Source organism: Manduca sexta, chromosome 15 (genome assembly GCF_014839805.1).
Source record: "Manduca sexta isolate Smith_Timp_Sample1 chromosome 15, JHU_Msex_v1.0, whole genome shotgun sequence".
Classification (NCBI taxonomy): domain Eukaryota; kingdom Metazoa; phylum Arthropoda; class Insecta; order Lepidoptera; family Sphingidae; genus Manduca; species Manduca sexta.
In genome coordinates this window covers 2,131,575-2,147,425 of record NC_051129.1, presented here as the reverse complement: position 1 = coordinate 2,147,425, position 15,851 = coordinate 2,131,575, and the positions used below count along the sequence as shown (strand labels likewise).

The 15,851-nt window shown below is 36.4% G+C and overlaps 1 protein-coding gene across 8 annotated transcripts; it reads right to left on the bottom strand.

The window, feature by feature from the left end:
- Positions 1-843: 843 nt before the first annotated feature.
- On the bottom strand, positions 844-15,587 carry LOC115453638 (beta-1,3-glucan-binding protein 1). Of its 8 annotated transcripts, none has more exons than XM_037438862.1 (11): positions 15,331-15,587; positions 14,967-15,122; positions 11,589-11,813; positions 7,075-7,325; positions 6,828-6,964; positions 5,614-5,780; positions 5,048-5,192; positions 4,188-4,267; positions 3,509-3,654; positions 2,500-2,694; positions 844-915 (listed from the first exon to the last, which is right to left on the bottom strand). In XM_037438862.1, the coding sequence occupies exons 2-10, from the start codon at positions 15,085-15,087 to the stop codon at positions 2,503-2,505; spliced, it is 1,464 nt and encodes a 487-aa protein (XP_037294759.1). In that variant the 5' UTR covers positions 15,088-15,122; positions 15,331-15,587; the 3' UTR covers positions 844-915; positions 2,500-2,502. The 8 variants fall into 8 exon arrangements, with proteins under 8 accessions (XP_037294759.1, XP_037294761.1, XP_037294760.1 ...); XM_037438864.1 differs by having other exon boundaries at positions 844-900; XM_037438863.1 differs by having other exon boundaries at positions 14,967-15,135; positions 15,331-15,579.
- Between the last annotated feature and the right edge of the window lie 264 nt (positions 15,588-15,851).

Below are 15,851 nucleotides of genomic sequence, written 5' to 3'. Positions count from 1 at the left end.
GTTCACGTAATAGAGAGTGATGTGAGAGTTCACGTAATAGAGAGTGATGTGAGAGTTCACGTAATAGACAATGATGTGAGAGTTCACGTAATAGACAGTGATGTGAGAGTTCACGTAATAGACAATGATGTGAGAGTTCACGTAATAGACAGTGATGTGAGAGTTCACGTAATAGACAATGATGTGAGAGTTCACGTAATAGACAGTGATGTGAGAGTTCACGTAATAGACAATGATGTGAGAGTTCACGTAATAGACAGTGATGTGAGAGTTCACGTAATAGACAATGATGTGAGAGTTCACGTAATAGACAGTGATGTGAGAGTTCACGTAATAGACAATGATGTGAGAGTTCACGTAATAGACAGTGATGTGAGAGTTCACGTAATAGACAATGATGTGAGAGTTCACGTAATAGACAATGATGTGAGAGTTCACGCAATAAACAAGATTACGCCGGGTTATTGGAACCGGATATACACAGGCTGATCGCAGAACGCAACACACTTTTATTAGCCGTGGCGAGTTTATACTAATAGTAATAACTTTTTGTGGCGAGTTTTAACACCTTGTGTATGGTGGTCGCTATCCGGGCGGATATAACTTATATTATCGTACTACCATCAAAGGTTACATAATGTCGATTGTTGCATAATCTCACTTTTACTGAATATATTTTTGAGTTTGACTCTCGGGTTGCAAGTCAATAGAATTTTCAGTAAACTAATACCTAGTTTAAAAATACAGTGGTTATTGTTTAACACCAGTTTAGTATTTTTTTTATCTAGGCGCAACTTTATACAATAATATTCGTTTACTTTAAGAACAGGTAAATAAGAGACGTTTTAAATTAGATAATTCATTTATTGTATAATCTCAGTTGACTAAACAGACGTAAATCAACATAACGTAAATCTGAAACAAATAATTAAAAATTATGGTCAGAAAAAAATGTACACATGTGAAACGGTAGCGCCATTATGCTATAAAAAAGAAGAATTATAGTCATGGTCAGTAATATTTGCATAAACAAGATTTGGCTAAATTAATGACAATGTTAATTGGTTGCCATTTTGTTGGAAATTCCAACGGTTTATGTTGTTGTTTATAATGTCACAAACAAAACAAACATACAAATCGTTAAGTGATATGTGTTTATTTATAACCTACAAACTTTTATAAACACCTATTAACATGATAAATAATTATAATAAGTGCGCGATAGTCTAGTTGGTTGTTGGACGGACTGCCGAGACGAATGTTTGCAGGTTCAAATCCCAAGGGCAAAAACCTCTGACTTTTAAAAAAAAAAATATTTGTGTATTCTTTATAAATTATTGCTTGCTTTATCGATGAAGGAAAATATCGCGAGGAAACCTACATACCTGAGAAATAGGGTACCGGACTCATTTTTGTTCTTTACTATTATCAAATATTTACATAATATAAATTATAATACAGAAAGAATTATTAAAATCCGGTAAAAAATCAACAAGTTATAAGTCTTTGAATTTCGGTGGAAAGGGTAATTTACAAGAAACAGAAAAGAGACGAAATACCCACACGTGACGTCATCGGGAATTACGACGCGTGCAAAAGAAAGAGATGAAGCGATATCCCCACATCGCGCCCACTTCTGTACATTACAATATTTTAAATATGAATTGCTCGCTCATTTTTTAACCAATTTTTATGCAGTTTTCGCAGCAGTGCTTCTTTTTCGTATTAGTAACCATTACATATAGAATAAAGTACAAAATCAAGCATAGGCCGGTCCCCTATTCTCTATAGGAAATTCGAAGATTTGTGAAGTCTACCAATCCACACTAGGCCAGCGTGGTGGACTATGGTCTAATCCCTCTCAGTAGTAGAGGAGGCCGGTGCCCAGCACTGGGGCAGTATATAATACAGAGCTGATATTATTATTATTATATTAGCATGATAAGTAGAATATTGTCATGACATATGTAAGTCACTCCACTACACCTGATGGTAAGTGAAGTGGGGTCCAATAGAATGTCGACTGACGAGAGATGATTACTCCTCAACAATCGACACAATTATGCCGCCAAAATTAATGTTTTGCAGAAATAAACACACCACGCCTTTATTCTCGAAAGAGAAGGTAAAGAGACAATTTTTCACCATATGTGTCCATACCATGATGTGATAGGAGCGAGCTTATCGCTTTATCAGTCCCAATTTCCAGTATCCAGTCTGATGCAGAACAGACAACCTGAATCACACTGCCTGACCCGGGATTCAAGATCGATATATCAGAGTGGTTTAGACAGACTACTAGGTATATACATAACAACGGCATTGAGTAATATATTTTTTTTAAAATACTGACCAATCACAACGCGTACACCCTAACGTAGTCCACCAGCAGCGCCTTCTCTGACTCCAGCCACGTGGCGATATATCAGAGTGGTTTCGTATTTTACACTCAATACAAAAACGGCACCGAGTAATTAATATTATTTTTAAAATACTGACCGATCACAAAGCGTACACCCTAACGTAGTCCACCAGCAGCGCCTTCTCCGACTCAAGCCACGTGGGGTTCCACTGGCTACGCGCGTTCCAGAAGTTGACCATGGCCTTGGTGGCGGTATTCTTCCACGGCTTGTTGATGGCCTCGTCCGGGAACTCGTGGACGCCACCCACGTCCATGCCCAGGGATATATAGAACTAGAAAAAAGGAGAACAATGGTTAATATCAGCCACAACACTACAGAAAGAACTTTAGCGGAATAATAATAAATTGGGTATTGCACCTTGCAAGCGCTGTCTTTTGCTGTATTTCCTCTATAAGTACAGATAGAGAGTACTTGCAAGGTGTATAAACCCCAACTATAGTCATGTATGTTAAAGGGGCCTCTACGTGTTGGATCCATGTGTCCACTCAAGCCTTCCAAAAGGACCGGCCTTTATGTCGTGATTTCCCGCAGGAAAGATACAATTGGTTATTAGATAGTCTTTATTTTTACTCAGGCATTTACGCATGGCTAAACCGTGGCACTCACCATATGTGATGATATGCTAAACCACAAAATACCGCTGATTTTCAGTGGTCACATGCACTAACGGTTTTTTGCCATGTGTATTATTGGAATCAAATCTAACAACTCATATTATGATAGGGCCTTCTCATATAATTTTTATCCGTGGTGTTTTACAACTGACCCTTTTAGTCGATACACTATCTGGGCCCTACTTTACTTACCATCAGTTAAAGTTAAATTGTTTATTAATGCAGTACATGTTCTTTCATTTACTTATTTAATGTGTTACTGTTTCTTTTGAATGAAATAAAATAAATAAATCAGGCGGTAGGGTCTATTTGTCGTGCCCTATAAAAAAGTAAGGCGTGTGGAGCCGAATTGGTTCTTGGATGCGGGTCAATATGTATTTACAGATGTGCCAAAGAATTATTGATAATTTTGACAGCCAATGCAATATAGTTTTATTTGAATTCAGAAAGTAGTGTGAAGAGTTTCTTTACCATATCATCGAAGGGTGCTATGTTGGACCCCTGGATCCACCTCGCAGCGGCTTCGACATTTTGTTCGTGTGCTTCTTTATAAAAACCTCCAGCTGGGGCCGTCACACGTCCGTAAACAATGCCGTCCACCGCCATCGTTATAGCATCTATTAAATAAACATACATCAGCTCGAATTTGATCCCGATATGGCAATAGGTTTGCCTCCTATCACATATAATAATATATCAGCCCTGTGTTACGTACTGTGCCACTGCTGGGCACGGGCCTCCTCTACTAATGATAAGGATTAGGCTTTAGTTCACCACGCTGGCCTAGTGCGGATTGGTAGACTTCACACACCTTCGAAATTCCTATAGAGAACTTCTCAGATGTGCAGGTTTCCTCACGATGTTTTCCTTCACCGTTAAAGCGAACGATAAATTCACAAACAATACACACATGATTTTTTTAGAAAAGTCAGAGGTGTGTGCCCTTGGGATTTGAACCTGCAGACATTCGTCTCGGCAGTCCGTTCCACACCCAACTAGGCTATTGCCGCTTAAATGTACAGTAATTTTCTCAAATTTCTACCATAACCCAAAATCCTGGTTCAGGCTCAGACCTTAGTTTGTTAGATACATTAAAATTTGTTTGGGTTCCGAAAACGTAAATAAGAGACTAGTAGATAAAAATAGGTACCTGGACTCCACTCTAAGGTATAATTATGGAATTCGTTTGTCCAGGGTTCGTTGCTAATAAACTCTTTCAAATTAGCCGTCCTGGAAATTTAAAAACACATTTGATTTAAAAAAAACTGCAATCAAACCGCTCGCCTAAGCGATACGACTGCACCACTAGCAATGCCAGTGGAACTTAAAAGGCACTGCGTGGATTACTCTGTGTTGAACGTGCTTAGACATTTATTATTTAGGTGGTTATTGAAAATCAGCGCTGTGCTGTGACGTACGCCGCAGCGCAGCATCACGCTGAGTGGCCATCTATCCGTCACGGATATAACATGCAGCATAACATTTACCAACTTATACAATCTTTTTTTATATACGTACACGATCTTGAATTTTTTGAAGGCGGGGCAAAATCTGGATAATGCCGCCCCCAACCACCTATACTTTAAATTTGTCATCATCATTTCGCGCCCCGCGGGTAATAATTGATATGTGTTATATACTGGATGTCTCAGTAGTCAAAGTTGCGTTAATGATGATTTGTGTATTCGTCTGTCAAGTTTGAATTTGCCGCCCTCTAAATTCGCCGCCCGGGACTTGGGCCCTGGCTTGCCCCCCCCCCCTAGATCCGGGGCTGATGTGACCACACTGTACCTCATTGTAAGTGAAGTGGGGTCCAACAGAATGTCGACTGACGAGAGATGATTACCCCTCGACAGTCGACACAATTATGCCTATTGGAACCAGATATACACATGTCCATCCCAATTTAATTCGAAATCCTAATAAAAAATCAATGCAGCATCGTATAGTTAAACAAGATCTCTTGATTTGCAAACAACTCTAATAGACTATGCAGAAAACTCAGATCACCTGTAAGGTTCTGCTTCACTCATGATGGGTCCTCCTACTAGTGTTTTGATGTACTCTGTGTTTCCTTTCACGCAGGCGACGCGCAAGAGACCTGATACGTAGTTGCGAATGCCGTAGTTCTTGTTGACGGGCTCCAACTGGATTACTGGAATCATTTCATCACAACTGAATTTCTAGATGTGTCTTATTGATTACGCTCAGGTGTAGGTAACGAATCACCAGTAAATTAAGAGAAAATAAAATAGGTAAAAAATTTCCATAATTAAACTAGCTCCTGAATTCAGGTTTAAATTTCAAATGTATTTTTCAATATGTTTTTCAAAATCGACTTGGTACATAATTTTTCTAATTTGAAATATAAGTAAGTTTTTTAAGTATCGAATGTAACATGTGGTTTCACTCGCGTGGAAGACGTGTCCCGGAATAACAATCTATTTAATGCTTTTCCGAGATAATTAAACCGAGTTCAGCACATTCTGCGTTTACTTCTAACAACCAGACATCCTTACAAATATATTTAGTTATATTTATGAGCATCATTAAGCAAGATAAGTGCTAAAACTTACGAGGAACAAGCCAGTCCCCTCGCGGCATCTTGGCACTGATTTCAACGCGACCATATTTGAAGGCGAACGTCTTTTTGGTGTTGATCTTCGCCGTGACGATAGGCGGCACTATGATCGCGTCCGATGGGTCGCGTTTGCATTGTGCTGTGCCCAATAAGCCGGTACATCTGGAATCATTATACTCTTAAATAAACAAGAGAGGAATCCGTTGCCTGATGATAAACAATTATATATAAAAAGTAGTAATAACACCCAAACTTTGAATGATTGCACTGCTTCTTATTGTTCGCTCATCACCCTGAGATAGGAGAGATCCATAATAGCTAATAATTACACGGACTACAATGTCCTTAAAATGACAATAGTGTTTGCACAATGCTGCTTGGTATTAAAAATAAACATTGGCGTGGTACCCAGTGGCACTCACTTGCGAGACTCATCTAGTATAGAAAGAATCATTTATACAACTGAATGAAGAAACGATAATTCTTATTACATCTATTTCTTATCACGAAAACAAAATAATAATGTTATGTATAGCTTCCTCTAACCCTATTTAATGTCACTTAAAAAGCAACAGAAATATGAGTTATATATTCATATCCAGCGTTTAAGTAGCCAGTGTAATTACTAGACATAATATGACTTAACCTCTCATGTCTCAGGATGGTGAGCGCAGTGAAATACTAAACAATACTTTATAATTCAAGGTGTTGGATGGTGTTTCTACTGTCTATGGGCAGTTGTATCGCAAATCATCAGGCGAACGGTAAGCTCGTCTTATCATTCAAAGCAATAAAAAAAGCTTTGATTGTGAGTAAAATTCCATCCCGGCCAAAAACATTTTTTTTAAAATACATATAACAGATGTGTCTTCTTCTTTTCCAACTCAACTTTGGCAGAATTGCCGTAAAAACAATATAGCCAATCACAACAAATCGGAATTGTAATTAAAAGTTACTTCTTGATTTCTTCTTCTTCATTTACAAGTACCAGAAACACATCGGAGCGATAATTTGTTGGCGTGTGATCGATATCGCCTAGGCGGTTGAATTTGGCACAATATAGGCCGTTTTAATTGAACTATTAATTATCATACAAATTATATTATTATTTTAGATATCAACTACAAAGTTACTACTGGATCACGTTTTTTTTACGATAATGTGAAGTTATCGTATGCGTGATTGAACCCCAAAGAACAACAATCTTACCTATCTGAAAGATCCAAAGTCTTCCAAATTGCATCCTCACCGAACGCAGTAACCAACGGCATTGGCTTGATGACCAGGTTGCCGTTCCCTACGCGAAGATTATCAGTTTCTTTCATATACACGTTGAACGGATAGTCCTGAAAAATAATGTAGAGTGATATTTAATGAGTACAGTTTGAAAATAACATCTGCAAGCTTCCATGCCAATGTAGACCTCGGTTTATTACAAATGCTTGAGTTTGCTCACCGGTTCTCCGGGGAACATGATTTCAGGAGTCCATATTCTACCGTCAGCCAGGGGTTTGTTGAAGTTGTCTTCGAATAGCATCTGACCCTTGCAGACAAATCCTGGCACGGAGACCTCTGAGACTGACAGTTCGCACGGATAGCTTGGTCCTGGTGCTTGACCTGCACCGGCTTGGGGTGGGGGTGCTGTAGAAGCCGTTGATCTGGGCTCAAAGTTGGCGTCTAAAGGTTCTCCATACTCATTAACATAACCTTTAAAAAGATAACATGACGTAAGTTTTCGATATAAGAGAACATTACGAAATCATTCTAATGCAGAATCAATTTTTGTATTGAGTTTATTACAAGGATTTGCTTCAAATGACAGAAGTATACTTTTTATAGTTTATTTAACTTCTTATAATGGCGTCAAACTAATATAATCGCTAAGTCTATCAAAATGAATTGACCCTTAAAAGACTCTATACTGCTATACCAGGTTTAAAGATGCCAAATCATCATGACACCCACCGATAGCTTTTTAGTTTCATAGCCTATACATTCATTAGCGTCGTTTACCTCACCCTCTCCTATTTACTTATTTTTTCCCGACGCGGTGAAGAAGTGATTCTATTTTCATATTGAATTTAGGAAATAAAAGGCTTTTTAATTTTAGCACTATTCGTAGCCCGAAAACAATATAATACTAAGTAATTATCCTACAAATATTATAATGCGAAATTTTGTGAAGTTGGAAGTATAAATGGATGTATATTTGTTCTTTTTTCACGAAAAAACTACTTAACAGATTTGGATGAAACTTTACAATAATATTGGTTATACATCTTAATAACACATAGGCACCAATTTATAATGATTTTATGTAATTTGGTCATAATATAACGATACATATCAAGTAAGTCGGAAAAAAAATATCCTGGAAAACTCCATTACGCGGGCAAAGTCGCGAGCAAAAGCTAGTAGTAATTTTAAGATTCAGAATAAAGACCATGGAAAGATTCTTCGTTCTAGGTATTTAACAGGGACTTAACTCCTTTGAATGAACTATCCTTCCGCTAGATTCATGACGGTCAGTTTGCAATCAGTACTTTAATACATTTCCTTATTATGTCATCACCTTTTGCACAACTTCATCCGTGTTAATATCGTTTCTTGAATAAAGATCTTATAGAGACTTTCCCGCCCTCACACTCACCACTGTAACTCCTGTAAGCCATGATCAGCAGTGGCACGCATTTTATGACCCCGAACGGTGAAGCTCGGCCAGTCTTAGGGAACATTAAATTGTAATAATCCCGCAATGAAATTAATCAAATAGATAGGGAGGAGTTTTTCGTTTATTGGATGTAAGAAATCAAATCTAATGTTTAATATAATGTAATTAAGAGCAATGTATAGAATTTCGCGGCAAATTATATTACATACCGGCCTATACAATGGCCTATAGAAAAAAATTTGTAAAAGTTAAAACAATAGGGTTACACACACGACGTTTTATAAAACCAAAACTAAAAGATTATCTGTTTCTAATGTCAACATGAGACATTCAAAAAAGTGTAGTTTTTCTAAAATATAATTAAATAAAAAACCTATACTAATATAAAGCAGTACAGTTTGAACGCGTTGATCTCAAGAATTACTAAACCAATTTTAAATTTGTAATAGATTTTAAAAACTACATAAGTCCTGAGTGTTATAGGCTAATTGCAGGTAAAAGCTAGTTTCCTATATAATTACACTGAACCTAAATTAGCAATCAGTAGGTACTAAGGTAGGTTCAATAGGTAATTCCTCAAGAAAATATGCATCTTTAAGCTATAACAGGAAATGTATTTGCAAACTTGATAACTATACAATAGTTACTGATGATGATGACTGATGAGGAAAAACAAATGTCGGTAGTAACTAGTAGTAGATTAAATTCCAAGAATAACGTTATAGAACATCATTTTACCAATCGATTCTTGAAATTCACTCAGCTAAAAAGAAGAACAAATTTAAAACTTTAAAACCCTTCTAAACATTTACTTCAGTCGAAATATTCTGTATCCAAAATAAAATAGACTCTTTAAAAATTATTTTAGTGAAGAGAATCGATTGCTAATAAGTACTCAAAAGTTAAAAGGCGATTTGAAATTTTTGTTATGTCCGGCTATTTTTTTGGCGAACTTTACATAAATTATTTTGGGCGTTGTGTCTCTTGATAAAACCTAATCAGATGTCTTCATTCCTAAAAGGTTAAATAAATGGTTTCTAAGGACGTACGAGACGCGTAGGTAGTAGATTTTTGATGTAAGAGAGTTCGAGTTTTTATATCAAAGAGGTTATATATTGTGCAAGTATTCCTGTTTTTCGGTTAAAGGTCATTGTCAGCAGTGTTTAGTATTTTTTAATTTTGTTGGCACGGCTGTGCGGTTGCTGTTGATTTTTATTTACATCACAAGCTCATTGAGGCGATAACCTCTAACCTCAACTATCTATTAACGCATGACTTATTTTATAATTTATACACATTTTATAATTGTTGAGAAGTGATTTAAGTCGTAAGGTGACGGGGCCCTATTCCGTCTAAGGAGGCAAATCCGTCTTTTTGCAGTTACAGGCGTTTTAATTGCAGGAAGCATTGATAGCTGTATAGATAAAAGCGCCGAAACATCTCCTGTTTACCTAAACCACGTTTGAAAACTATCCTTCGATAGAACGCCTGTGATTACAAAAAGACTGTGTTGCCCCGAAGACGGAATAGGGCCCCTAATTTTGTTTAAAATTATAAAACAATGTTTACTTACTATACTACTTACTGCATAATAGCAAACGAGATCATAGTGTCCTTTTTATTTTCCAGTTTGCTAGTCACGAATCATTATGATACTATTATATTATTTCAACATATATTGACATAATCATTATATTTATCATCGCTGTTAAAGATGATGCCAACGTTAATCACATTTTCTTTAGTTGTTCGGTTATTTTGTATGAGAAAGTACTTCTCTGATCAAACCGGACTGACCGAGATTTTGATAAATTTTACAATAATAATAATATCAGCCCTGTTAGACACTGTATCACTGCTGGGCACGGGCCTTCTCTACTACTGAGAGGGATTAGGCCTTTACAATGCAGTCCTACAATTATTAACTCTTCTTTATCCCTTTTGGACCAGGTCTGCGTAAAACACTTATTCATGTTTCATGAATGATTGGGCTGAGTTTGCGAGCAGTTGCAGGCTACCGGAGTGGCATCGAATAACGAGAGAATTAAACAAACCCTCACAAAGTTCTCTCCGAAGCATCTTTTGGGTTTTCACACCGAATGCACGCCCATGCATGGGGGAATATTTGTTGCGGCCCTAGGTATAATAGTTAAGTGTGTATAACTTGTGATAATTCACATTGAGATCTATGAGGGCTCGCGAGCATTTCCCTTACTTTTCCTCCCGTACTAATGCGGTTCCTATCCTTCCTTTCGTCTCCCACCATTCCTTCCCCTAATTTCTCCAATCGTCATCGGGCCCTTACATTCGCTAAGCCGGGGATTCCAGAATCCCGTTAACAAAAATATTTTGTATATAATATCAGCCCTGTATTATATATACTGTTCCATTGTTAGGCACGGGCCTCCTCTACTACTGAGAGGAATTAGGTCTTAGTCCACTACGCTGGCCTAGTGCGGATTGGTAGACTTCACACACTTTCGTAATTCTTATAGAGAACTTCTCTGGTGTGCAGGTTTCCTCACGATGTTTTTCTTCACCGTTAAAGCGAGTAATAATTCACAAAGAATAGACACATAATTTTTTTAGAAAAGTCAGAGGTCTATGCCCTTGGGATTTGAACCAGGCTACCGCCGCTTTCGAAGTGATATATATTTTGTTTACGTTTAAATTATAATATGTTATCACTTAAAATTTACGAATTATTTCCAAGAATTACAATCTATTAAAGGTTTGTTTTTAGACAAGACGATAAATTATTGTAAATATTTTTAGGCTCTTTACTATTATTTAATTATTTTAATAAGTTTATTTTATTTTGATAGCCAGCGCTCTATAATTGTTATTTTAACCATTCGTAAAGGTTATATATATTTATTTAACCTATTACTATGCCTACGTTATCATATCTACATATAACTTCAGGACCGCGAGACTGACGCACCAAGCGAATTCGTTTTGCGCTGAAAAGCTTTAAAAACTAATGTACAATTCTATATGTAGGACCGTATTTGTTAGAGCGTCTGTCTCGTGGCTATAAGTTGCTCTATCTTTTAAACTATAATTGCAAACTGGCTGTAATATTCAACACTGTTAAAAGAGTATGCTTACATTTTTTTTTATCTAATAAGAATTATAAACATCAAAATTTCAAACCCAATATTAACAAAAAGAAACATGAAATCAAAGTTAAATTAAAAATCATATTTGGGAAGTATGTACGCAACCCTTATTTTGAATCCGACTCACGCTTGTTTTACATTAATTGCAATAATCTTTACTTATCCAATTTAACTTACCAGTAACAGTCCATTCTCCATTATCCTGTCGGTACCCCAACCCATCCTTAAGTATATAAGTCCAGAAGTATATCTTGTCCCCAATCTTTAGCTTAGCATTCCTATCCCTGAATATCCAACGTCCGTTCTTCGCTTTGGTGATATCTCTAGACCAGTGGCCGGCTTCCAATCCCTCCATCTCCTCATTGAGTTTGCCGTGGAATGCGAAGAGAGTATAGCCATCATCTGTGGTTGAATTGGTTATAGCCTTTACATCAGGCTTAAGAATAGCATTCCAGAATATGCAAGCATTCCCACGGATGTTTGGAAGAAAGCAAAGAATTAATGAGAAGGGGAGGGAAAGTAGATCTTGCTTTTTTATTTTAAAAGAAGTTCAGGGAGAAAGCAGTTATGAATTCAAATAGATTTACTAAGAATATACGGTTGTTTTGCGCCGTTTGGAAATAGGAAGTAGAAGAAAATAAGCATGCTGGGATAGCAAATCCCATGGTTGCGAGAGCCGTTGGTAAGATTATTGGAGAAAAAAGAAAAAGCAGTGAAGAAAGAAAAGAATAGGAGCGTGTGCAACCTAAAGTGAATCCAAAGAATTCATGCGTACCAACATGCGTCTAAGAATGAAACATGCAGTAAGTATTTATGTAGTAGCAAAACTAATTGCGCTATAGATAAACAAAGCATATTAATTACCCGCAACGTTAGAGGTCATATCTTACATAAAAACGCGCGGATCTTAGAATTTAGTGGCATTTTATTTCATCAACATCCTGGGGAAATCCAGTTTCGTGAATTCCTTTTGAACCCGGAGGTAAGCTAACCACGAGGGACTTCCCGGTTTTATAGAATCACATAATAGATGCTCGTTAGCAATGAGATTAAGTCATTTCCATCGTTCATACAATTAGTACCAGAAGAAAAAAGACCTTTTCAAGCCTCACTATAAGAAATGTAACAAGCTCTTACTGGTGGTAGATATTTTGTATACGAGAGATCGGCTGGGTAGGTAACACTGTTATTTCTACCACTGAGCAACATTGTACAGGTACAATTACATTCCGTTTTAAAGGACATTAAAGCAAATAATACTGGCTAATATTAGAAGTAACATCTAAGGTTTGAACGCAACGTTTTGTTTGGAACGCAGTGCAATGCAGTATTTTATAATTTAAAGTGGGAAAAGTTATACTACTGTTTATGGCCAGTCGTGTTGCTAACCACAGGGCAAGTGACTTGCTCGTTTCGTCACTCATTAGTTTTAAATCTTATTCCTATAGACGCATAGGTACACAGTATAGCAATATTACTTTCATTACTGGACATAGATTAACTAACGTATTTACCGCGGTCGTTATATAGTTTGATATTCTTCCATAAGCCTAAGGCTTCCACCACGATCAAGAAAGTTAAGTCTAGTTTTGGAACATACAGCTGCTAAAATATATGTGGTTAAAATTGAAAATGATCGTTTATGCTAAGCAATTATCAAATCTGTTATTTAAAGTCAAATCATATAACACTTTTTATCGTAATAGTCAAGTAAACTATCGGTTGAAAGAACAGGTTTAGTCATTATTTAACTATTATATTTTAATTATCAGCGTCTATTTTAATAACAGTGAAAAATGTATACAAATATAATGGGTTTTTGTTGATTGTAAAATTCAAGATAATTGATACATAGCGTGGTATTATACGCTTTTAAATATAAATACGTCCAACAGACGCTGGACCGATCCTTTTCTTTATACAAGAACGGCAAAGTGACCCCACTACACCTGATGGTAATTGGAGTTGGGTCCAATAGAATGTCGACTGACGAGATGATTACACCTCGGCAGTCGACACAATTATACCACCCTGTATACCGGATATACACAGGCTGATACCGGAACGCGACACTTACGTGGGCCACTATGGCGGGTTTTAATACCTTGTTTACGATTGTGGCTATCCGGGCGGATATGAAATACATCCTACAAGCAAATCCTAAGATAATATAATTATTTTAACTCTTGATCAACTATGGCATAATTTAATCTGTAAACCGAGAACCATAACAATATTTGAGAATTACACGAACGAACATTCGAACATATTTACCCTGCAACGTTTTAGAAGCCGCAGACTTTCCAATGCCTGGTAACTCTACCAGATACTTGTTTAGGATAAGTAGGCATTCTGTTGTTTCCATTTAAAAAGATAATCCTAATCTAAGTTCCCCGCAAGCAATATTTGTTATAGGGCTAAAAAATCCTTTCAAATGTAAGGTCAGAGGATCCTTATTCTCTCTACGGGGGTATATCCGTCTTTTTGCAATTACGGGCGTTCTATTCGAAGGACAGCTTCAGTATAGGTAAGAGCGTCAAAAAATACCATATAAAACTATACAGCCAAAGCTGTACCTTGATTCGAATGGCTGTGATTGCAAAAAGACGGATTTACCCTCGTAGACGGAATAGGACCCCCTGGCCTTAACTGTTATTTTCAAGGTTCTATAGAATTGATATTAGTTAATAGGTTTAATCCCTTAAATATGTAAGACCCTGAAAGTCCATAAATGTCCATGATGTTGAAGGTAAGCGTGTTGTATTGCAAAAGCATATGTGAATAAGCTGGTTACAATTGATTGAATCAATTTGGTATTGACCGAATTGTTTTGTTGCAAATGAATAGAAATAAAGAAAATTAGTACCTACATTACTTCATGCATAGCAAGATTTAGAGCACAAGAATTCAGATGTAACATTAAATTTAACCTTTATGAATAATTTGGAAAATAAATTCATCATCCAAAACAACTCATCACAAGTAATGTCTGTTACTCTTGTAGCAATTATTATTGTTTTAGCTCATGTTTCTCATCCGTGGTCAAGTAAAGTTGACGGTTTCATTTGATAAGCACGCTTCGCTGTGAATTCGTTCGCTATTCGCCAATGTGATAATAATCTAACTTGACTGACCACGGATGAAACCAGCCTTAGAAGGTCAAAAAGGTTCAATGCAATCAACAAGCTATAACTGCGAGAAATGTAGCTAAACTTTGATATATTTATCGACCTTTTTAATACTTAATATTTGAAAAATATCTGAGCATTATTATCCCCGATCTTTTTGGCTGGTTTGGAGATAGATACGAGCAGCTTGATAGAGTTGATTTTAAAGAAAATCCGCTATAGATTTTAATAAACAAATAATATTTATTCTAACCTATTTAATGCAGGATTTCTTTTAGAAGTGTATTTTAACTAATGATTTTACTTTTAACAAACTAAAATGACAATATCTTTATTGGTCGTGAAGTTACTAACTCCAAGCAGCTAGAAAGATCCAAGATAATTATAATAAAGGCTACAGTAAGCTGCAGAAGCGAATATAAAATACCTGGAATTGACACTCTTAGTCCTTTAGGATATATGGCCTCTAACTTCGCGTCAGGAACTTCGAGGCATCGCACTGAGTTCAAATAATTCACCAAAAACAACACAAACACACTTTTTAACATTGTTTTTTTTTATTCACCCTCCTTTGAACAGCTGCCTGGAATAAATGGCTAACGTGTAAAAAGTTAATAGACTATTTTAATCAAATACAATTTAAATAAAATAATTAAGCATTAAAAAAAATATTAAACTAAAACTTTTTTTATAAATTCATAACAAATTTTAAATGATTCTAAATAGAAAATTTTTGAAAAAGGAATTCTACAATATCTTGTTTTTATTTACAAAATAAACTAAAGAATTACGTCACGCAGCCAATGTGTCTACTCGGCGCGATTTGCGGCCGCGGTCTGTTGGATCAATGGCGATATCGGAAGGTCGCGGGAATAAAACAAGTTAAATAATTATTACGTCGTGTCAGTATTTTTTAGCTAAGAGCCGTTTTGCACAGCAAGATTAGTATATGCGATTTATCGCAATTTTAAAATGTATGTACCTGGAGGGTGGACATACATGATAAATTACTAACGTAAACAATTTAAATTAACACCAGTTTTTAAAGAAATGACATGCATCAGGCGTGAGAGTAAACAAAATGAGAATTTTATCATTGTGTCACGTATATGTTTTTATACAAGCACAACAGTGACCACAATGCTCCTGATGGAATGGAGTGGGGTCCAATAGAGATGATTACCCCTCGGCAGTCGACTGTTAGAACTGGATATACACCGGCTGATCTCGGCACGCCATACACGTGGTCCACTATGGTGGATTTTAACACCTTGTGTATGATGGCCGATATAAAATATATTCTACCATTAGC